Genomic DNA, 23,913 nt, shown 5'->3' on the forward strand with positions numbered 1-23,913 from the left:
AATGTGACTTTACTGATTTGTGCCCAAGACTGCTTTGTGGTTTGGCTGTGAGCAATTCATAGCTGCAATGTGACTGTGGTTTTCCGTTGGAACCCATTCAGCATTGTGGCAGAGCCGAAGAAAAGAAGCAGCAGAAAAAGTGTGTTTATTTTTTTATTGCCTTTTTTCTTAAACATTTTTTGACAAATTGTTTTTTTACATAACCACATCAGCGTAATGAAGACATCAACACGTATATCTGTTACTTATAAATGACACAAACAATGCATTTTCATTTCAAACAGCTACATATGAATGAACATCCTTTAACACCATAAAAGCTTTTGCCTTGTATAAACCAATGTTTGGATTTTGTTAGCTGAGTATAAGAGACCCCTGTTTTTGAACTAGCCCATTGCAAGAGTAGTTTAGCCACCCAAGAACACCGAATGTTTTAAAACTGTTATTACTTAGCTTTTACAAGTATACACTTCAGAATACAGGTACATTAATATTGTGTAGTTACCAGTACTAACATGTCCTTAGTAATATTTGCCTAACCAGTACAGTGGCAATTGTGATAGTGTCAGTGTGCATGAAACATTTTTTGACCACAGTTAATGACCAAGTTATATGAATGATCACATTATCATCATGCTGTTTAATGCAGCAGAGAATCATTCAGAACAGACACATTGAGATGTTTATTCAAGGTAATACACAGGACAATTAGCTTGTTCTATAGGGACAATAAAACCCTGTATGTAACCCCCCAAATAACAATATTACAAATTAAAACAATCTTGTTTAATTAAGAAAAAAAAAACTTATCAAGAAAACTAGACATTTTAAAACAGAAAGCTAGAAATACAATCTGCCAATTATCAGTCAGTTATAAAGGATGGGAAAAACAGAACACAGAAATGAGTACAAATACCATAAAAAGAATAATATGCTAATTTGTAATAATCTTTGTCATGAACTGTGGTGCGGTTGAACCAGACAGCGAGAACACTGTCTTGTTTCTCCATGGAGCAGGGATAGCACAAGCAGTGACTATCTGAGCCTCCCCACATTGTCCCATGTCTGCCCTGGACAACTCTCTTAGTAGATGAGGGGGCAGTTCAGTCTCCATTCGCACAGAGACTGCAAGTGCCTTTGGTCTCAACTGTGCCAAATTGCATGGTGGTTTTGTGGTTTGAACTTCCCATTAAGGGCGAAGTTGAGACCAACAAACTCACTTAACCCAGGTTAGTAAATTTAACCTATTGCACCACCTAGCCACCCACCTTTTTTCTTAACTCTAACAATACTTCAGTTGCAGAATGTATATCATGTAGTACAAAAAGCATTTAATCTAATGTAAAAAAAAGGAACAATACATTTAATTGACAATACAAATCACCCCAACCCCGAACATACGTTTGTTTTGTAATTATTATTTTTTTTTAAACATGAAGCAAACAAACATGTACATACCAGAACACCGTTTTAAAAGTAATTGCAATACATTCATTGGTATCATTAAAACATGGATGTCTTCTGTTGTAAGATTCAAACCATGTTTCCTAGGAAGACTTAATCTAAAAACAAACCAAAATGAAGATTGAATTTGTTACTTGGTTGACAGACAAAAGACTGGGCAATATATCTATCTATCTATCTATCTATCTTCAACAGCACTGGTTATGTTTGAGGTTATAAAAAATATATATAAATTGGAAATGAATATGTTCGAGTTTGATGAATATGACTAAATCATAGTTATTACCTGTTTGGCCAGTTTCCCCACACATAGCCTCCTCACATCACCCCCTGCAGGGTTTTATAAGCTGAATTGGTGATGTCATTCACAAAGATATTTTTGTTCACCCCTTGCTGCAAAACACAAAAAATAGAGAATTTTAGAAGCGATGTGGAGATGCACAATTTAGTACTAAATGTATTTTGTACAACAAGTGACTCAATTATTAACACCGTCCTGAATTCAGATCCCACGCTGGTGAAACGAGAGAAGGTCTGGGGTGGGGTTGTTCGTGTTATAAGGTAATGTGTTGCAACACAAGGAAGCCCTAGAGGTGAAGTTAATCTTCCAATGGATATGTAGACTCTGAGAGCCCACGGAGTCTTAAGCATTGATAGAGGTGGAAGATACAGTGTCTAAACACCATGCAGTGTTTTCACGTTTCATTTTGGATTGATTCTCTTTAAGGCTGCGTGTGACGTTTAATCGTAAAGCGCTGAACTGCATTGGGTTTGCTTGATAACAGTTACAAAACGAAACATTGTTGCATTAAAAATAGTCGTCAAAGCTTCTGTGTCTTACAATTACAATTATTGTAAAGAGTTGAACAAACCACGGGGGACACAATAACCCCCCCCCCATATTGATACAATTCCAATATAGGAGGTCTCAAACATAAAGCTTATTAGCTAGCTACTCATAGTTAATGGATCATGTAACCTACAGAGATGGGCAATCTATTGCATCATTGTGTTCCCAAGGTTTAATCTGTACCAACATTGAGCAATCTCTGTATTATTTGTTTATTTAGCAGATGTCTTTATCCAAGGCAACTTACAGAGACTAGGGTGTGTGAACTATGCATCAGCTGCAGAGTTACTTACAATTACGTCTCACCCGAAAGACGGAGCACAAGGAGGTTAAGTGACTTGCTTAGGGTCACACAATGAGTCAGTGACTGAGATGGGATTTGAACCGGGGACCTCCTGGTTACAAACCCTTTTCTTTAACCACTGGACCACACAGCCTCCTATATCAGCTGTCAGGACATAATAAAAGATCTGGCAACATCGACGGCTAATATTTTATAAATGATAACTTCTTGGTTTAAACAAGAGATGGACATTTTTTTTGGTGCACATTTAAAAAAATATATCTTTTTCTTTATTAAGACAAACATTACGGTCACTACTTCTTTGAAAAATGAGTACACATTTTAACAGCTGCTTGTTTCTCGATGTCAAAATAAGATGCCTTGGTGCCTGTAGGAATCTGGCATTAACAAATGTTACAAAGCAGGAAGGGCTGAAAGAGTTAAAAAAGCAAGCAGCTGTCCACAGACTAGCGAGTTGCCATTTTAGGGTTGACCTGAAATACAATTTAATCCTACCCCTTCCACCCCATGTGAATTTGTGTACCTCGGCTGTTGAGGAAAATTGATACAAATGGGTTGGACAGCATTTTAGTTTTGCTTTATAATACTAATTGCATGTCATTTCAACAATCTTTTGAGCATTTATCCCAGACGCAGGCGAGGCTTCAGGCATTGGCGCTATCAAAAATGAACTGTGTTTGAGGACGTTTTTAAAAAAGGATGTTTGCTACACAGTTTAAACACAAAGAGAGGTGGGTGCTTGACCTTAGGCAATGTTTAAAGTGTGCTTTGTAAGGTTGCACGCAGGTGTGTCAGTCTTTAAGCTGATGGGAAGCTATTTAAGGTTAAGTGAGGAAGGGCCCGTGCTGGGGAAACGTGCATTATGTAATAGGAGAGCAAAGGATTGCCTCTAGACATATCACCCTGGATACTCATGTCAAGGCTGGGAGACCTCCGGTGACTATATGACATGGTGTTGAGGGCTCAGACAGGGAGAATCTCTCTCCCCTCCTGGCCTGAAACCACTCAATACCCAGCATGGTGTTAAATCAATCCTTTACGAAATCCATCCAGCAAGATCATTTCTAACAGGGATTCATTGTAATGGATAATAGTGGTGCTTATAGTAGCAATTGCAATCAGGGGACCCTGTCATTGGAGGTGATGTTAAACTAAATATTACTACTAACTTCAGACTATTCAACCATTCCAATGACAGTATTTCCATGGGTTTGGCTGTCCAGAATTTACTGTAGTGGATAAGGGCGCACTGGATAAGGGTGTCTGCTAAGAAATAAATAATAATAATAATAATAATAATAATAATAATAATAATAATAATAATAATAATAATAATAATAACAACAATAACAATAACAACAACAACAATAACAATAACAATAACAATAACAAATAAAAAGGTGCAGCTCTGTGGTAAAGGTTAAAGGTCTGCAGTAACCGTAGCGTTTCCAATCAACACAAATGACCCCTAAACCAGCAGGCCAAGGCAGTACATCTGAACTGACGCCAAAGCTGACCATGCAGATGTATTCTTTACTGTAGTATTATAATGACTGGGATGCAATGCACTGCTGCAGATCAGTTTCTTACGAGGTGAGGAAAGGGGCAAAGATTCTGTATCACGTGTAGGAGCTCCCAGAGCTTAAGGTGGTTCTGCGTCATATTTAAAAAAGAAAAGGCCAGAGAAAAACAATCTGCCTTCCATATTAACAATGGCAATGTAAACAGACCTGTCTGTGGAAACACAGAGCAGATGCATTCTTGTGCCCGAGATTTCAAGCAAGCAGACACAACACACCTGTACACCTGTACACAGCCCCAGCCCCCTTCTGAACGTCTTACTGGTGCTTCCAGAGCTATTTTGCACGTGCAGCGTTTCTCTAATGCTGCACTGCTGATGTGTTTAGATCCAAGGGTATCAGTGTATTGAGGATTGTCATTAATTGCAGACTTATTTGCTTTCATATTTGATTGTATTAAGATATACATGTACAGTACTTCTTTTATTCCTGGAGAAATGTTTCAAATCTTTTAAAGATTTCCTATAAATATATTGTAAGAAATACAATAAAAAACAATATTGGGGTGAACCTCTCATGTTAACCACTTTACAGATCTGTGATATAAAAACAATCACCTAATCAGAATGGCAAGTGCCTACTCAATGATACTGCATTACAAAGAGAATGTCTTTTATCTGCATTATTTTTGCTAGGGAACCACCCTTCTAGTTTGAAGTACAAACTTAACAGGCAAACACAGTGAGATACATTTTCATATTAAATGCATATGTGTGTTTAGCAACAAAGGCCTACTGTATAAGGGACTTTCACTAAAAACATTTCCTTATTAGTGAATGACTCATGCTGTGTCATGACGGCTCCTACCTTTTTAAAGAAGCTCTGAAGCTCCTTCTGTCCCCAGAGGTCATACAGCAGGATGGCAGCGGCTTTGCTGGATTTCGGGGAATATCTGAAAGGAAACGAGATGCCCTCTTACAATTTTGCTTTGATAACAGCAAACCTGATATTTGTGTAGCCCCCAAACCTGTAATCAGATTTGTAATGCAGCACCCAGCTTTGCGTAAATAAACTTACGCAGGCATTCTTTGCATTGCAAATGCAATCAGATCTCCCGGGGCCTTTAAAACTGAAATGCAAACTCTGAGCAGTGTACATAAAGTCTGGGTCTCCTGGTTGCAATTCAGTTTTAGTTATTGTGGCACAGGAAAGAGTGTTGATAACTCTAGAAACAGGCCTCACTGCAGATTTCTACCCCCGTTAAGGCACAATATTAATTATCTAAATTAAGCTCTTCAGAAAGGATAATCACAATCTAAGGCGCATGTTCAAATTTACAGAACAGTGCAGTTACAGTACATAGTAACACTTGATAATTGAATCTCTACAAAGTAAACATTTAATAATGATGCATTCCACTGTTGTCATTCATATAAAAAAAGAACAGAGAATATCCTAAAGTTTGTATATTTAATAAAAGTTCAGAAATTCAATCATCCCATTCCTGTGTAATTGCATTGTTATTAAATCAGTCAAATATGAAGCCATGCCATACCCGTTTCTGCTGAGGTCGCGGAGCGTGGACAACACATTGTTGCCCATTACTCCCTTGGCTGACTCCGGGTTGGAGACCACAAGGTTGCGGATGGTGTGGCAGGCTGTGGCCATCATGTCGTCCGAGCCGGCCGCGTTGTGTGCTCCGCTGGTAAGGACCTGCGTGATGTCAGGGAGAATCTGACGACCTGGCAGGGGGACAGTCGTGAAAGGGGTCATGGCTTTGTCCATGGGTTTGCCTGCTGGACTGAGAACAGCTTTTTTTGGGGGGTTCACTCACTCATGACGTTCTGCAGGCTGGGGTTTCGGGACAGGTTCCCCAGCAGCGACGTGGCAGTCTTCTGGACGCCTGGGTTACTGGACTTGAGGAGCCGTGATACCTCTGGTAGCCCGTTGAGCTTCTGCACGATGGCCTGGCTCATCACGTTGGACACCTGCAGCCAGAGGGAGATACTTCAGTAACAAGAAAAAGAAGGCTCCCAACCTTAATTGTTTTTAAAATATTTAACCTATACAAGATATTGAAGTTTATTTCCTCCCAGTTCCCTGGGTCCCGTCTCTTACTATTCCGTTGTTGGCAGTGATGTTCTGCAGCGCCCCTGTACAGGCCTCCAGTGTAGCATCTTTCTTGCTCTTTCCCATCAGTGACAGGTATGTCTGCATGGTCTTGGAGTTGAACAGCAAGCCCATCCCTCTGGGGTTGCTGTCCTCTGGGACAGGGAGAGCAATGGAGTTCTGGAAATAAAAAAAAAATTAAAAAATAGATACCAACAAACCAGATTTATCATTGTCTGCATATTACTCATTGTCATGATTTCTACAGATATATTTTATCACTGAAATCCTCTTACTCACGGTTATATATATATATATATATATATATATATATATATATATATATATATATATTTGCTTTATCAAACTATTCATACATGCTGTTAATAATTATTTAACATTATCTGTATCTGTGCATTGGCCTTTTTTTATTAAAGATATGACGCAGTCCCACATTTTGCTGTATGAAATAGCACAAATAATGGCAGTTGGTCCTATCCTAATCCATGAATAGATTAGATAAAGAATACTGAACCACACATTTTGAAATATAGCACTGTGTGCTTCTCTCCAAACACACTACTTTGCCCAGTGTAACTAACCCAACCACTTCCCTTCCACTACAGCTACAGAACCCATTGATTTAACAGTTAAAGAGCTGGGTAGATTCAGGACAACGAGGCGGTTCACATTCCAGGCCAAGCGTTTTAATGTTTTTTTTCTCATCATAATTAACACGCCAGCCTCCTGCTCACCTCCTGGGGGATCTGGCTGCTACGTGGGCTGAAGCAGCCCATGGACGAGGAGTCGTTGGTGGCGAGGTCCCGGGTCGGGGAGCTGGCCAGGGCGCTGATCTGGCTGAACTGGGCAGGGGCCTCCTTCTCCAGCTGGTACGACAGGTTGTGTAGAATGCAAACGCAGTTCTCCACTGACTGACAGGGGGAAAAAGAGGCAGTGTCAAAGACTGAAAGGAGTGGGAGATTCTGTCTATCTGCCGTGACAGTGCAGGACTGGAAGGGATGCAGGGAAACCAACATGGTTTGGTAAATATGAACAGATTATTGGTCTCCCTAACATTTAGTCTATTATGTAAGCAAATGCTAAACCAAGTGAATTTGTCTTGTTTCACAGACATTTAGCCATTTTTGACTGCCTGTACCAAAACTTAGTGATAATTCGGGCACTGTAAAACCAGCCATAGGATGTGTGTTGGTTTATATTATTAAAATACAGTTTAAGAGTCACAGTTTTTAGAAATTGATAGATAGAGAGGTACTGAGAAACAGACAGACGGACTGGTGAGTTGGGTCTTTATAATATACTGAGCTGGTATATAGGAAAGTGTTAACTGCTTAAAACAGAGAAAATGATTTCTACAGACATTTTTTGAAAGACAAGAGGAACAATAATTTGTGATAAATGCAAATACTGACAGAAACATAACAAGCTATAAGCATGACGTGTAGTTATTCTACCCCATTTCCCTATTGTTACTAATAATAGAAAATTATTTTGCAAAGCTCATGGAATATCACTTATCACTGAACTCCCTGTCTATCAAAACAAGCCATCGAAGAAAAACACTGTTTCACCAAGACCACTCAAACTATTATGCTTGTTTCCACTTTGCAGTCAGCCCCTTGGAGCCACATGACACCTGTTATTTTTACAAACCCTTTAGTTACATTATGGTAAGTCTCTACAATTTAAGCAGATTATTTCAAAGAAGAAAACAAAAGCAATGTCAGTGTCACCTTATGCATTGCTTTAAAAGTAAAATGCAGTTTTAAATATTGATCAATGGATATTGTCTTTCAGACAAAGAAATAAATGATGATGATGATTACAGTATTAGTATCATTCTGCATACCAGGATTTAATAACTGCAGTGTCAGGCAAGTTTCAGCAGCAGAGAAGCTGGAATCCATCCCTACAGCTAAATATGTTCTTTCAGATAAAATTGGGTGGCTAAAAAATATGCAAATGTAATAAATAGACCCCAAGGAAGTAAAATGTATCCTGACTGTTACAACACTGATTATTTTAAGCCTGGGCGATCATGTTAAAAGGATGTTGAATCTTAAAGAGTCAGCACATGGCTCCCACATTGCCTACCTTATCATCGGGACGGTCAGCACTCACACAGGTCTGGACGTAGCTAACCAGAGAGTCAATCAGACCCCGGCAGTTGCGCATGGCGTCACGGTCACTCTGGTTTGCCGAGCTCAGGTTTCTGTGGGGGGAGAGGAACGAGGAGGCACACAAGGCCATCAGTGAAACAGACAGAGACACCCACTGCTCAGGTATACCACTACACTACAGGCATCCTCCGTGTGTTCGTAATTTTGGGGGTCTGCTGTACAACACACATACTCACAGCAGTGTCAGTTCCAGAAACACGTAGGTCAAGATGATCCATTAGTTATATTGAGTGGTCAAAGTTATGAAGGCTCCACAGCAGAAAGTGGGTGTTCATACGTTACCTTCCATAAAGTATTAATCAGGACATCCTGCGTCCCAGTACTTGTTGGAGGGTATTGAAAGAAAGTAATTTCGGGAGAGCTGTAATAATTTTGGCTAGTGTCACTCTGTTGAGCACACTTTGCCATGACACATAAGGACACCTGTCTATTCATTGATTAGCTTTGCAATTCTGTACAAACGAGACTTGGTAAAGACTGCAGCTTATCAGGTAGCTGAGTAAACACAGTGCATAGAGATCACATGTAGCTTCACATAAATGGGACTCCAAGTGGTTTCCAATTAAAAACAGAAACTAGAGTAAGATGTGTAATCTGTGTAACTGCTATTTCAAGGAATAGGTGTTTTGATAATGGGTACAAAATGTGACCATTTCTATCCTCTACCTATGTGGTGAATTTCTAAAAAATCAGTGGCAACATCTGATATGGGAAGCTGTGTGTTAGCGGATATATAACAGTCTCTAACTGGCTGCTGTTTTTTTTTATCGGAGTGGATAGTTAATTAATTTGAATACTCTGTTCTACACACCATAACAGCAGTTGCAACTTTCTCTGTTTTTCATTTGAAAAAACATTCCAACCATCCTCGTTTCCAAAACAAGACGACTGTCTCTCGGGTCCAGTAGGTTTCTTTGTTGCACCACACATTAATCTAAACACTGGTGTCAGGAGACCTTTCCGCTGGCCTACTCTGTGTTTACACAAGAAGATTCCCAAGGAACTGCCTCTCGCTGGTTGCTTTGGTAAAATAAACAACCACATAATGGAGCCTTCTTTTAGAATCACTTAAGCTGTCTTTATGATTGAGCGTCTGAAGGTATCGATTGCCACCTTCTAAGCCTTATCCAATGGAATTATTCCAGTCCAGCTTTGCCTTCCAGCCATGCCCTTAATACTGAATATTTTAAAACCTGCCTTGATATTTCAATGCACATACTGTACAACGAATTATCATCTGCCCAGAACTCAGCTAAAGCCCCAGGAGGGCTTTAGGTGGCACTACACCACAAAAACAAGGTCAAGTTTACTCTCCAAGATCCAATGGGAAGGAAACACCAGTTCTGGAGTGTGGTTCGATTAGAAATTTATTGGAACAATTAAACGATTGATGGCTGCTTCACAATCTGGTCGAGGTTTTAACTGGTTTGACTTAATAATTAGGGACATGGTCAGAACAAAGACCTGGAGAGAAATTGCTTACCTCTGTTCCATGTCATCTCCACTCCTGGTTTCAACACAGGTCATGGCCTCAGCTATCCCATCCCATCCTGCCCTGGCTAAATCTCACATGGACCATGAATTCTCCAACCCACCTACAAACTATTGATGTCTAGCATTGCCTTAGCTGGAGAAGGTGTTGGAAGCTGGATCTCACCTGAGGCAGCCTGTGGCATTGTAAAAGATCTCTGGGTCCAGGCGGTTGTTGAGCTTGATGCCTTGCTCTGACCAGCCTGCGAAGGGCACCACCACTTTCTCAGTGAGGATGGGGAGAGCGTCTCTGACCAGCTCTGGCTTGAGCTCATCAGCCGAGGACAGGTTCCACAGCAGTCCTGGAGAAACAGCCAAACCACAATCATATATTGGAGGGGTCTGATAATAACAACTGTTGCAGTTCGAAGTATAAGACACCCGCCGACGTTGCGCTTCTCCCCCCCAAGCATCATGAAGCAGTGAAAAAATCTATTTTGTTTACCTCATACGATTGTGCTTGTAAAGCATTATGCTTGCTTATTTTACTGTAATGCAGATACTGTATACATTGATTGGTTGTTTTTACAATACAGCACAATAGATTAAAAGTTGCTGTTGCTTCTCGGGACCTAATCACTTCCTGGAGTGTAGGTCAGAACTGCAATCACGTGATTCCACTATCAAGTAGACACATGTTTTAGCTAGGTCTTTCTCCAGTGTACTATGACCAGTTTAACCAGCACACCTGTGAGTTGTTTCTGTGTCTCCGGGCAGTCGGTTTGCCTCATCAGCTTCAGAGCCTCATAGATGCCGTTGTTCCTCTTCACTTCCATCTTGTTGGTCTGGTATTTGAAGACCAGGTTGCGCAGCGCGCCGGAGGCTGCCTGCTGGACCTGGGGGCTTCTGCTGCTGAGCAGGGCCACGAGTTTGGGAATCCCACCAAGAGAGTACACCTAATGGGTAAACGGAGAGCCAGGGGGTTATAGGCTAACTCATGTGTCTGAATATTTGACTCCCCCACAAAAAACAGCGCAAACCTGATTTGTTCATTTATTCTAGGTGTTGTTTTTTTGTACGTACTTTAGATGACAATGCACAGAGGATACAATGCACGAGTATTCTGACAAACCCCAACTTTGATTGCTTGATTTCTCATACAGGTATGTGATTTATAATTCTGAAATAAGTGGTTTATATTATAAATATGGTTTGGTGGTTTAAAAATAAAAGAATGTGTATTTTCTTTTTGTAAAACACTGTGTGCTAGATATGGCAGGGCAGGAAGACTGAATTTCTGTCCCTGCCTAATTGAAAAGGAATGTGCAGCAGGTGGACAGCAGGTGTCAATCGCAGAATTGTTGATCAGTTAACACTGGTCACCTGTCTTTGCTCTGTAACTGGAGTAACAAATCAGCTGTAGTGTTTTTTGCGTGAATCCAGATGGTCTCCGGGGATTCCCAACTTTGCTACTTAATGAGCACTCACCTCCTGCTTTGTCTTGTCCTCCTGGAAGCTGGCGTGCTGGATGAAAGAGGCTCCACAGTACTGCAGGTTCTCATCTCTTTGCTCTAGGCAATCCACAGCCTCACGAAGGGTGAGTCTCGAAGCTGCCATGCCACCGTCTACCCTGCAGAGAGAAAGAGAGGAGAAGTGGCTGCAGGATTAATATAGAGTTTAACATATTACGTTCCATTGTCCTCATTTGAGACAGACTACTGTAATTTCTTTTTGAGCATTTTTTACTTCATCTGTCAGTCATTTAAATGTTCTCTTACACTATATTGTTATGATAACTAATGTTGTTAACCACATGCAATAAATAGATAAAATGTAATGTATCAAATGACATAAACACACAGCAAATTGCCCCACTCACTCACATTGTCTGCTGGGAGTTGTACTGGTTGGCCGCAGTTTGGACTTGGTTTCCATTTACAGAGTAGGGCATGGTCATATACCCATTCTTGACCCTGTACGTGCTGTGGCGTTTGCTCTGGTAGTTGGGCAGTGTGGACGACTTGATGATCTGTGGTATATCAGGCTCGCTTCGACTGGTAGTCATGGTCTTGTAAGACTGGAAGCCATTACTTGGGCTGGTGGGTGAGAATTGGCTCTCCCTCTGGCTGTTGGAGCTGAACTGTCTCTTTGAGGAGACCATGCTGTTATTGTGGTATTTCACAGCCGGCAGGCTATGCTGGTTATAAAACTAGAAACGAGAAAGTGAAATATATTTATTCTCCATATCCAGTGACAGCTTGACTCAATCCAGACTTCTGTCTAAACCAGGGTACAAACAGTAATCGATTATCATGATATTACAAATCATTAGTTTAGTCTTGATTAATTATTTTATTGAAAAAAGAATTATTAATAACTGCACTGTCTGTAATAAGCATGCTGTCATCTTTCTGATGATCAGACTTCTAAATATATGCACCTCTGCTACCGAGATCAAGTTCCCAATTAATGGGAGTTAAAACATGATTTCAAATAAATGTAATTATGATATTCCTTTTTAACCGTCAATTGATGACTGAACATTTTTCATTATCGTCCAACTCTAGACAGTGCAGTTTGCTTACGAAACAATTTGGCCAGAATAGTCTGGCTTAGATCCGGTGGTGGATCTAAACTCTGACAATTTATTCCTATAAAATAAGAACACAAATAAAGACATAAATGAATAAAGTGTGGTTAAGTATAGCAAAGCAAGTCAGGAAAGAAGAATTTAAAGAGTAAGTAGCGGGGTGTGACGTTATATTTTTCAGAACCCCGCTACTCACTCTTTAAGTAAAAGTTGGCTGTGTTTTGTCTGGTGGTATGTAATTACATGGTTAAATGAAACCATTGGCTGATGGCAAAGATTTGTTTCAGGCTCTGCAGGGATAACTCGTGGTATTAATAAACATTTTGTGTGTCAAGGAGGGGCAGGCTGAGGCACAGAAGAAATCTGTCTGATATTCAAAACACACCAACCCGTGTGCTGCTGTGCTGTGCCCTCTAACAAACAAGAAGCTAGGGGATCACCTTCATACTAAGCACAGGCCAACGCCCTTCATCTCTCATCTCTCTCTGAAAACAAGTTGAGATATGCAAACAAAAAGCAAGTCAGGATTTGTATGCAAGAAAAATGAGAACTAATGCAGATTTGGACTGCAACACAATACGATGCTTTTACAGTTGAGTCTTTCATCTCAAATAGTTATGGTGTATATTTTTAAGTTTCATATAAAATTGCTAAACGAGAAGAGTATGAAGCTGGTAAGAAGGCCCGGAACTATTAAGTGAGCTTTCACAGGAAAATAAAATTTTCGTGAAAATATAACGTGTATTTGAAATTGTTTCTTTTTCTTTTAATTGATTAGAGCATGGGAATGCTAATTCCCAAATTAATTCAGCACAGCTATTGGGAAACATCAATAAGAGAACAATAATTCAGCTCTGTATTTATAAGGGGAGCAGAGAGACTGCAGTTTGGGACTCCATAGGAGGAGTGTGGGGCTATGACACAATGTCGCTTAGAAAGATCTGTCAGAACAACAACTGTATGGCCATACAGGCTGTAATATTGTTTGTTGTTTTATAGGCCACGTAGCCCAAGTAAAGTCCTCATTATTTAGATTTTCTGTGAAATGAAGACACATGGAGGGTGTGTAGACTCCATTCTCATGACTGCTGGCACTAATTCACAAGGGGTTTACAGAACAAAGTCCGGCCCGATGAGAACTCTTCCTCCCATCTGTAAAAGTGTTTAGAATTCAGTCTTGGAATAGCTGTGCAGTGGATCGTACCACATAGTGTAGTTGATCAGGCTGATGGTGCCAAACTGTTTCTAGTTCTGATCTTTAACCTCCAGAGGTGAAAGGGTGTGAGAGAATTAGCTTGCTACCTGATCCACGTAATTAAAGGCTTTCGTTTGAAGTCGAGTTCCTGTGTCCTGTATCGCTTGATTTATTTTCACATTGGTACCAATCAGACCAACGCCCTCTTAAGAGCTCAGTCCTGTGTTATGATTATCTCAGCACTGTTTATAGTTCCAGATTAAAACTGGCATTTTCTCATACAGTGAGTCAGAGCTGTGACTCACTGCAGTCATACTGTCTGTACCTGCCCTTCACCAGACGCCAGCTGCACAGGCCTAGAGGATGTGTCCGCTCTCATGTTAAGCAAATTATAACACCAAAAGACCCTTGAAACATGAGTCACCATTTATAATGTATAGCTCTTGACATCATAATACAGGGAAAGAATAACACCTTCCATATGTAACACACACTTGTGCAAATGGTCTGTTCCTCACATGAACGGTTATTTGTTTGCAAAAGGATCCCTGAAGACATATCCTGTATCGCATGTAATACTGAATCCAAGTTTGCAGTATTGAGATTCCAGCCAACTGACAGATCAAGGTAATCATAATTACAGCTTACTGGGGCTGGCAACATATTATTATTATTATTATTATTTATTTCTTAGCAGACGCCCTTATCCAGGGCGACTTACAATTGTTACAAGATATCACATTATACATTATTTCACATTATACAGATATCACATTATTTTACATACATTTATACAGTTGGGTTTTTACTGGAGCAATCTAGGTAAAGTACCTTGCTCAAGGGTACAACAGCAGTGTCCCCCACTGGGGATTGAACCCACAACCCTCCGGTCAAGAGTCCAGAGCTCTAACCACTACTCCACACTGCTGCCCTTATAACATTAACATATAACATTTCTCAGGCTCCCAACACTGTAGGATTTCCTAAATAAAAACGCAACCAAATACTGATGGTTTGAACAAAAGAATAATCTAAAAGAAAATACCTGCCATAACACTATCAATATCACTTAGGGCCACCATGGCTTGCCAGGCAAGACATCACTGATTCGATGGGACGAAAGTTTAAACAGTAACGGAGGGACAGATGACCATCCTTCTTATTCTGTCTGGAAAGTTGGGGGTAGAAATCTACAGCAACGAATGTCCTACAGAGGCTTTGTGTAACATCAGTTGCCACCTGCCCTCTTCCAATTAAATTCAGATTCACAGCCCCCTGCATATTACAAGTGACCAACAAACAGTCTATGAAATCTCCACAGAGTTTTGGCCTCTGCAGACATTTCTAAAAGTGGGTGCTTTCTCGCTGACACATGAATACGTTTCTGATGCAGTATCAAGAACAATGAATTGAGGGTGTCTCCGGAGTTCGGAATTATAAACCGGACAGACAGCGCCCAGGTAATGCTAGTTTACTAATACAGAGTTAATACAATAATTACAAGCGGTTACATCACCTCCCGTGCGGGCTCTGAAAAGTCTTTTTGCTGGACCCAGAGCTGTGCATTGCTCCAGAGAATGCATTAGCAATAATGAGGTGTACATGGCTGTGTGCCGTCTAATTTACCTTGAAAATGTACCTTGACAGAGTGTCAGCACCACAGTTCTTGTCATAGTCCTCTCTGTAATTTTGACATAAACATGTGAGCGAGTTGACAATAGACTATGTCTGTACAGTACAATGCGACAAACCAACTATAAGTTCAACGTACAGTAGACAAATATTTATGTTTTTATATAAACTTAATTTAGTTTAGTCCAAAGTATACAAGGAGATCTGACTGTCTGAATTGAGAAAGGCTTCTAGTTGAAAATGAAGTCACTAAGAAACACTTCTAGTTATTTTTTTTATAAGATGGTAAAAATTATATACTATATGTCACTGCTTATAATATCTATCTATCTATCTATCTATATATATATATATATCTATATATATATATATATATATATATATATATATATATATCAACAAAAGTTTTTACCAGCGCTAAAAAATATATTTATCTGCTCCTTTCCAAACTGGGGTGCCTTGTCCCGGGAATTAAACAGAGAAAAATATCGAACTGTAGAAAACCACAGAAACAGCAACTCCCTTGGACTGATCCAGATCTGCACTCGATTTGTAGATAAAAATATTTTTATTTTCATTTTCCAAAAGTAAGCAAGCTACAATGTTAACGCTTTTCGACAGTTTGTCTTCATCAGAACATTGTGAAAGACCTATGTTTCCAACATTTTAAGGACTTCAAAGCAGAGACCACACCTTATATCAATAGTTTAACAATTAGTACCCAATCAAGTAATTTAGTCAATGGTCAGCTAATAGATCATTATTTTCAACAGGTGATTAGAATTACATCATGATTAAAGGCACTTCACATCTTACAAAAACTATGAATCAATCTGATTAACTACTAAAAACATGTTGTTAGATTAACGCCCATACATTGCTATCGTCATTGAGAACCGAAGGTTCCAATGTATTCAAAGTAAGAATCCAATGTGCTTCTCTTCGTAACAGAATGTTAACCTCATTCCCCCCTCTAGCTGGTACGTTGATCTTCTCCAACCCACAAATCTCAGTGAGTGCTGAGAAGATCCATGTCCAGCTTTTATGTAATGTTTTGCCATAGCATAGTCTTTATTCTGATTTTGAATAGCTGCTTTATGTTCTGCAATCCGTATTTTCACATCAAATAATTGCAAAGTGTATCCAATGTTACTAATGCAGCTTTAAAAGAAGCCTAAAACATGCCTTTGCTTTATATTAAAGAAATCCGAAAGGCACAATGGATAAAGATTTGCTCCATGTAATGGAATGCAGTTGCGACACAAATGGCAATTCAGTAGTTCGGGACAAACACCAATCACAAAATGTTTTAGTACAAATATTTATTGTAGAGAATGTGGAGTATGCGATTTAACAGAAAAGTATGCTGTATATACACATTCATTTTGCATCAAACCTAACTTGGTTTGAGGGTTCGCTGCCTGGCCGACTGGACGAGGCTGAGACCCCCATTTGATAAAACATAAAAACAGTTAAGAAAGGTGGAGATGGGCAGGTGGTGGGTTACGATGAAATCAAAACGCAACTGAGAGATAAGTGAAGAGGGTATTTATAGTGCTAACAATTTAAATTAGCTAATGTGTAAATTGAATGATTCAATTTGGTGATGCGGAGATTGGTGTCTGACCCTCCTCCCGAACTTTAATTATAAATTTCATTTGTGGCTATTGTTCACTCTCCCTAACTGCTGTTTTACACACCTGCTTTCTGTCTCATAACTATGCATTAGTTTCAATGCTCATAGCCAGAGGTCTTGTAGAAAAAACAGCCCCTTATAAAAATTGACCATAGTAAAAACATAGGAAAGTATAACACAGCACAGTGAAAGCATGGTGAAGCATAGGTAAGCATTGTAAGGAATAGCGAGGGATAGTAAAGCATATTAATAAACATGGCAAAGCAGGGTAAACTATGGTAAATGCAAGGGAAAACTGCAAAAATACTGTGGTAAACTTGTATAAGGGAGTCTCTGAAAACATTTTTAAAAATGTCTTTGAGCTCACCACTGAAGGCTTAGAATCATTCTGGTGGTGTTGACAACCCATTCATAGTACCATGGTCTTGTCTTTTAATAGGTCTGATTTTGAAAACAGCCTTGTCCCTTCAGTGTTGACAGGCATACTTGTTCCTTGCTGTGCTCACTGTACCAGCTATCACTGCTTAAATAAGCTTTGTGAGCCAAGCTAAGCCATGTTGAGACCCTGTTCAGGTTCCTGTTTTTCAGGTAATGGATTCAAAGCCATTGGGCATCCAAAGTATAGAAGCATTTCAGCCAATTGTGTCAGCAGAAAGCACACAACTCCGTACTGTAGATGCTCTGAAGTCACGGAAATACCTTTAGAAACATCAACTAAGACTGAAGAACTACTTGGTGAGATCTAACAGGTAAAAACACACAAAAGAAAAAGTGTGCTAAAAAGCAAATTCTTAAGCAAATTTCATCACAATTGGATTAGCGATTCTAACATATATGGTGGAAGCTATGGCCAGCTATAAAAATATTCTCCACGACAAAATGGACCAGCAGGTGTCACACGCTGAAGATCAGGTCATTATAGAAGAATCTTTTCTAAAATGAAATATTACAGGAAATTGAACTATGTATACTAAACTCTAAAGCGTCACTTACGTAAGTAAAGACAAGAAATACATGGCGCATGCCTCAAATATATTTCCTGTGGACACCAGCAACAAGAGTTACCAAAGAACCTGAAGATAACTGGAGACAGGACTTTCAAGACTGCATGTGGCTTCTTTTTACCAGAGCTCGCTTTGCAGAGTCAATTAAAAAAAAAAATACCTGTTTTTTCGAACTGTAAGTGCTGTATTGGTTTCCGTTGACATTGTTTGAAAAGAAAGCACTTCCAGTAGGCGTTGTGGGGGACATCTTGAAATTGAATCCATTCTGCCGTGTTGTGCTTTCTGTAACGAAAAGAAGATTTTTGGTCAAAATGCCCGTCATTGAATTGACTAAGTTATTTCTAAATTGACCCTGTGTTGAGTGTTTTATAGTTGTGAGTGGAATACAAAAAACAACACAGAAATCACAAAAGTGATCTATTGATCCTCATTTCCTTTTCCAGGCTTTTGAGACCTAATTCAATTAATCTAAATGATGGCAGAGCTAGGCATCTGCATCATTAGGAGTGTCTACCTGGCATTCACAGCATGACTGGGATAGTTTGGCATTTTCTAAAGGTAAGTGTTCTTAAATATATATATATATATATATATAAGTGTTCTTAATATATATATATATATATATATATATATATATATATATATATATATATATATATATATATATATATATATATATATATATAGGCTCCCTTGAGAAAGATATGTACAACATATCGAAACGTTGGGCAGCTGGCTCTTTCAGCTAAAATATATATATATATATATATATATATATATATATATATATATATATATATATATATATATATTTATTGTGGATCAATGCAACACAACACTGCATCAATGCAACACTGTGGATAAATACAACACTGTGGATGTGTGTTGGTGCATATTTCTTAAGATTCTGTCTTATAAAAAATATTTTCTTATTTTAATATAATTAATGGAATATATAATGCTTTATTTGTTAAAATTGTGACGAAAAGGAACCTGATTTCACACTTTTTTCTTTTAATCACGCAAACAGTAACACAAATGAAAAGTTGCACAGGTCACAGTGTTGCACCAAACTGCTAATGTTACAAAACAGTGGCAAACATACTGCTCTTAATGTTCAGAACACCAATTTAATTATTCAGAACGCTGCGTAATGCCGGACACATTTGCCACGGAAATATGTATTCAATAGTCTGTACCACCAGGATTAAAATAATTAAAATAGAAAACCGTTTTTTTAAGAGATTTTCTTACTTTTAAAGGGTACATAAGGACCTTTTTATTTTATTGTGTTTCATGTTCCCATGTGTTGCTACAACTGTTTACGGAAGGTGTGTGTATTGTTTATTTATTTTTTACATTGTGACCACTTTTAAAGTACATGTGAAGCCATCTTGAGGCAGGAAATGCAATTTAAAAGTTAAAAAAAGTGGTCAAAATGTAAAAAAAAAATTAAAAATTAAAACAATACACACACCTCACATACACAATTATAGCAACACATGGGGACATGTAACACAATATAATAAAAAGGTCCTTATGTACCGTTTAATAAGAATTATTATATATGGCCACACGGTGTACTGGAAATGTACTGTACTGGTGAAAGTATTTTGAAGATTCAGTGAACCCTTTCAAGAATTAGAAATGTTAAGTAACTTATTAATCTACAAGACATTTCAAAAAGGAGAACTACCATGCTAAAAAAAATCTTACAATCAGAATCGGAACCTTACAAAACAACAAACCGATAACTTGAGAGCGCTTATTATATTTGCTCATTTGTTTGGTTTGCGGTTTTGTAAAAAGAACAAGTGTTGATAAAAAAACTAGAATACATTCTCTGAAATTATGGCCCTTATATTGTTTTAGTTTGGGGAATTATCTTTGCATTACCATTATCCGTTTTTTCCCCCCCCGTATGTTTAGTATGGCATAATAAACTTTTAGAAGGGTTCCATCATTATGATATAGGTTCCTGCATTTATCCGTCACACTATTTTGAAGGTGAAGGTACTGAAAAGCTGGTCAATAAAACACAATGATTTTATTTTAAAGGAATTGCTTTTTGAGTGTGTGGTTTATTTTCTTTTTTAAATGCTGTTGAGACAACACCCTTCTGCCTGTAGAATTGTCCTCTGTACTGCAACGTATGAAATGATGCTCACTGTGATATATTACATAGATCCCAACTTTCATCAACTGGAACGCTGGTCCGGACTATCTGCTGGGTTTATCCCCCTTCCTTGAGAATTGTGGACAATGATTAATCTGTCTTAAATTATTAATTACATTTTGAATCAATAAAAGAAAGACAACAACCACACTGGTTCATTTAAAATGATATCATTTGCAACTTGAATTAAGAGCCCATCAATGAATGGAGTGTACCTACAATCATATGCTGATCATGACAAACTTCAGTTTTTTACATCAGTCTACTTTCTACAGTCATATGCTTATTCGGCCTAGTCTTGTGTTGCGCACCGTGGCCAGGAATCAGCCAAGATTCACCTTAAATTTAATCTTACGTACAAGTTTTATTTATAGGTTATACAATGACTGTCGTGGGTCTGCAGGTTTTAATGTCTATTTGTGCGTCACATGGGTGGTCTATTTGTTTATAGATTCTTGATAAGCATTTTATGAATTATTTTCTGGACAAAAATGTAATTATTATTTTGCTTCCAAATAAGCATTGTTTGTTTGAGCACCTATACCAACCATAATAAAAATAATAAAAATAATACAAAATAAATAGTAAAATTATTTGTCAAAGAATTGCACTCATTTCATTATATATATATATATATATATATATATATATATATATATATATATATATATATATATATATATATATAGATGGAACACCATTTTGTAATTAGGATCCAAAGTTCAGTAATTTTTTAACATGTACATTTACTATTTTATTCAACTATAGAAGTTAAGCATGAAAATAAAAAAATAAAAACAAAAACATTTTAATCTTAATATAAATTGTTCATTACAAAATAATAAAGCATGTTATTCAATAGTACTCAGCAGTAGCATTAATCCTAAATTGTCAAACACCCCAAACCAATACATTATACAGATGTTGTAATGTCCCTCATTGCCCCTATCAAAGTACGGTCATTAGAAACTTTATATTGTGCATGAAACACCGTAATTGCAATATTCCAAAGGCTGTATTCAAAACTATTTTTTGTAGCTAAAATATTAAAGCACAAAAAACAATATTAAAGGAATATATATATATATATATATATATATATATATATATATATATATATATATATATATGCGCAAAATGATAAAACCTATGCAAACCCATTGATTTCATTTAACTCAAGAACTGAATGTTTTATTGAATAATAAAATAAATACACATAATGTAGCTCGGGTATTGCACATTAACTGTGTAGTTAATAAAACGATAGTAACGTGTATATATACAGTAAAACTAGTACAAAGTTATTTTGTTTAGTTTTTTTTTTGTTTTACAAAAACTAAGTATACATAAAAAATTGATAAATAAAACAATAGCTAAACACAACTAAAATGAAATACCTTTTGTGGAGCTGCTTTCAGTTCTCTGAATTGTCTTGTTTCTCTTCAACGTACTATAAACCTGCTCAGCTACGCGCTGCTGTCCGAGGGCACCTCCTGATAGCATGGTCTTGTCCGAAGGCAGCGCCAGGGACGTGCTATCCACCCGGGGGAAACTCTCGGGGACCGTCGCCGTCTTAAAATAAGTTGACATCTGTGTCAAGTTTCTGGAAGACATTTTTGTTGTTTGTCCTGTTCACACTTTTACCAGCCGTTGCAGATGTCAACCTCTTTGCGCCAACTCTATCCACGTTCAACTTTTAATTTCCAGTTATACGTCCTAAAAAATGTCAGCGTCTTTCTTACCCGACTGACAGACTGAGCAATCCAGCTGCCCGCCCAGCTTTCTGTCCTGTACCACACCTAGTTCACACCCCTACCTGGGAGTTACCGAGGGAGTTTCCTGCGGTAAGGTAGGCCTGCAGTAGATTTGTGTACTAGACAGATGGGCTGCCTTGTGTGAATGTGACGCATGCTAACCGGAGCACTTTTGCACTCCTGCTTAATGCAATGTGCAGAAAATACATCCCCCCCCCCCCCCCCCCCTTGCTAATTTGCACAGACGAGTTTTTTAAAAGAGTTTTTAAAAGAGGTTCAAAACCCACTTCCATGGACTCTTCCTACTGCAGTACAGGAGCAATAAAACTTATGATTACCCGATTCAAGTTACCATACAGCATAAGCAAATTATGCAAAAGTTATTTTGCATGCCCAATTTTCCAAATGCACAGCGTTTTTGCATTATACCTGTCACCAAAGCCAGGACAGAGATTATTAGATTGGTGCTGGGCTTGTACACAGACCTCGGTTCATTTGCAGTCAACATATTTCACAAGGGACACTTCCTCATAAAAGATAACCAAAATCTTACAGATAATAGAATACCTTAATTTTTGCTTAGCTGGGGTAAGCATTTAAAATGCAATTGTGATATAGCGAAGCTCTACTTTAACTGCATTGTATAAATGCAAGTACTTGAAAATGACTTCCTTGCATCACCTAGAATTTTAGGATTGAAACATAAAAAATAAAAAAATACTATATGAACATAACTTGGATCTTTTAGTTACATCATGCAATCCAATAAACTATAAAATTATACGGCAAAGTCTACCGGAAGCCATAATAGTCGTATAGTATTTTGGAAATGTCACATTTTTCAATTTTTGTCAGTTTTTCGATAAGTATATGGAAATCTACAAAGCGCTATGTGATTCAATATGTTAACGTAACCTTATTCAGCAGGTTTCATTCGACTTTATGAAGCAAAATGAGTTCATTCTATAGGGGGGTAGCTTATATGTAAAGCACAGTTAAATATAAGCGAGCTGAACACGGTAAAGAATCGCTATGTATTGTAAATAATAAATGGTAAATCTACAGTATTAGTATTTGAAACTGCAAACATACCTTGTGAAAATACAAAAAGAGAAATGAATGTGTTTTAGAAAGAGTTGCATGTGTGTTGCTCAGTCAGTGGGAACAATGAAAATAACCCAAGCACATCATTTCTGCTTTTAATATGGGTATATGTTTTGGAGAGACAGACCCTGTAACGGTATGTAAAGGTGACTGTGCTAAATTCCTTTCTTTATTATCCATGCATGAATCTACATTGAGAATAGCAATTGCTTTTTTGCACAGATGCTCACTTAAGTCAGTGCTCCTATAAGTCATTGCAAAGGAGGTCCTCACTGGTACTGTATGTAAGATTAAGGGAGATGTCAAGAATGAACTGAATCAGCCGTATTAGTAGGCTGTGTGAGGGTGCAGCTGGCACACCCTACACCAAACCCATGACCACGCCAAGCCATGCCCTCAATGTCACTGCCAACTGGCACTTCTCCTGCATATACTTTGACACCAAACGTTTGCAAGGTACCATGCAATGCAGTTTTACAATGTGTAACAGGGCAGATCCTAGGCAACATCACACACCACAAGCAATGGTCTTAACCACAATGCAAAAGAGCCAGGCTCATCTGCATTACCACAACACAGCCTGTTATAAATGCATGAAATGTACCAATTTATGTGAAGCTATTAATTATTATGGTGATAGCAAACAAGCTTATTAGCTAGATAATACATGCAACTATATCAAAGCTCTGTTCCAGTGCCAGTGTTTTAGACCAATTCATATCATCACAACATTGCCTGAACACATCTCAGCGTGCCTGAACCTATGGATATATTTTTTTTTATTCTTTTCTGGTAATATAAATGTAGAAGGCTGTTTGGCAAAACTCCCTGAACTGCGATTACACCCAAAACAGACTGCGTTTAGGTGCAACCTGGGTGTGGTGCTATGATTCATTGATTGAAG

The 23,913-nt window shown here is 38.3% G+C and overlaps 1 protein-coding gene across 1 annotated transcript; it reads right to left on the minus strand.

The window, feature by feature from the left end:
* Nucleotides 1-140: 140 nt before the first annotated feature.
* Nucleotides 141-22,025, minus strand: LOC131702101 (plakophilin-1-like). Its single transcript, XM_059003967.1, has 14 exons — nucleotides 21,549-22,025; nucleotides 18,136-18,257; nucleotides 11,802-12,127; nucleotides 11,407-11,548; nucleotides 10,667-10,874; nucleotides 10,106-10,280; nucleotides 8,363-8,480; nucleotides 7,003-7,179; nucleotides 6,257-6,427; nucleotides 5,973-6,126; nucleotides 5,694-5,880; nucleotides 5,006-5,090; nucleotides 1,751-1,857; nucleotides 141-1,562 (listed from the first exon to the last, which is right to left on the minus strand). Exons 1-13 carry the CDS (start codon nucleotides 21,763-21,765, stop codon nucleotides 1,783-1,785), a joined length of 2,157 nt encoding a protein of 718 aa, XP_058859950.1. The 5' UTR covers nucleotides 21,766-22,025; the 3' UTR covers nucleotides 141-1,562; nucleotides 1,751-1,782.
* Nucleotides 22,026-23,913: the final 1,888 nt, after the last annotated feature.

Source organism: Acipenser ruthenus, chromosome 29 (genome assembly GCF_902713425.1).
Source record: "Acipenser ruthenus chromosome 29, fAciRut3.2 maternal haplotype, whole genome shotgun sequence".
Classification (NCBI taxonomy): Eukaryota; Metazoa; Chordata; class Actinopteri; order Acipenseriformes; family Acipenseridae; genus Acipenser; species Acipenser ruthenus.

Excerpts from the sequence above, each read along its gene's own strand:
- LOC131702101 (XM_059003967.1), bottom strand. The coding sequence starts at position 21,765 with ATGTCTTCCAGAAACTTGACACAGATGTCAACTTATTTTAAGACGGCG. Across the intron at positions 7,180-8,362 it reads CTGACCGTCCCGATGATAAG|TCAGTGGAGAACTGCGTTTG; the intron begins GTAGGCAATGTG and ends TCCCCCTGTCAG. Across the intron at positions 5,881-5,972 it reads CAGCCTGCAGAACGTCATGA|GTCGTCAGATTCTCCCTGAC; the intron begins GTGAGTGAACCC and ends TCCCCCTGCCAG.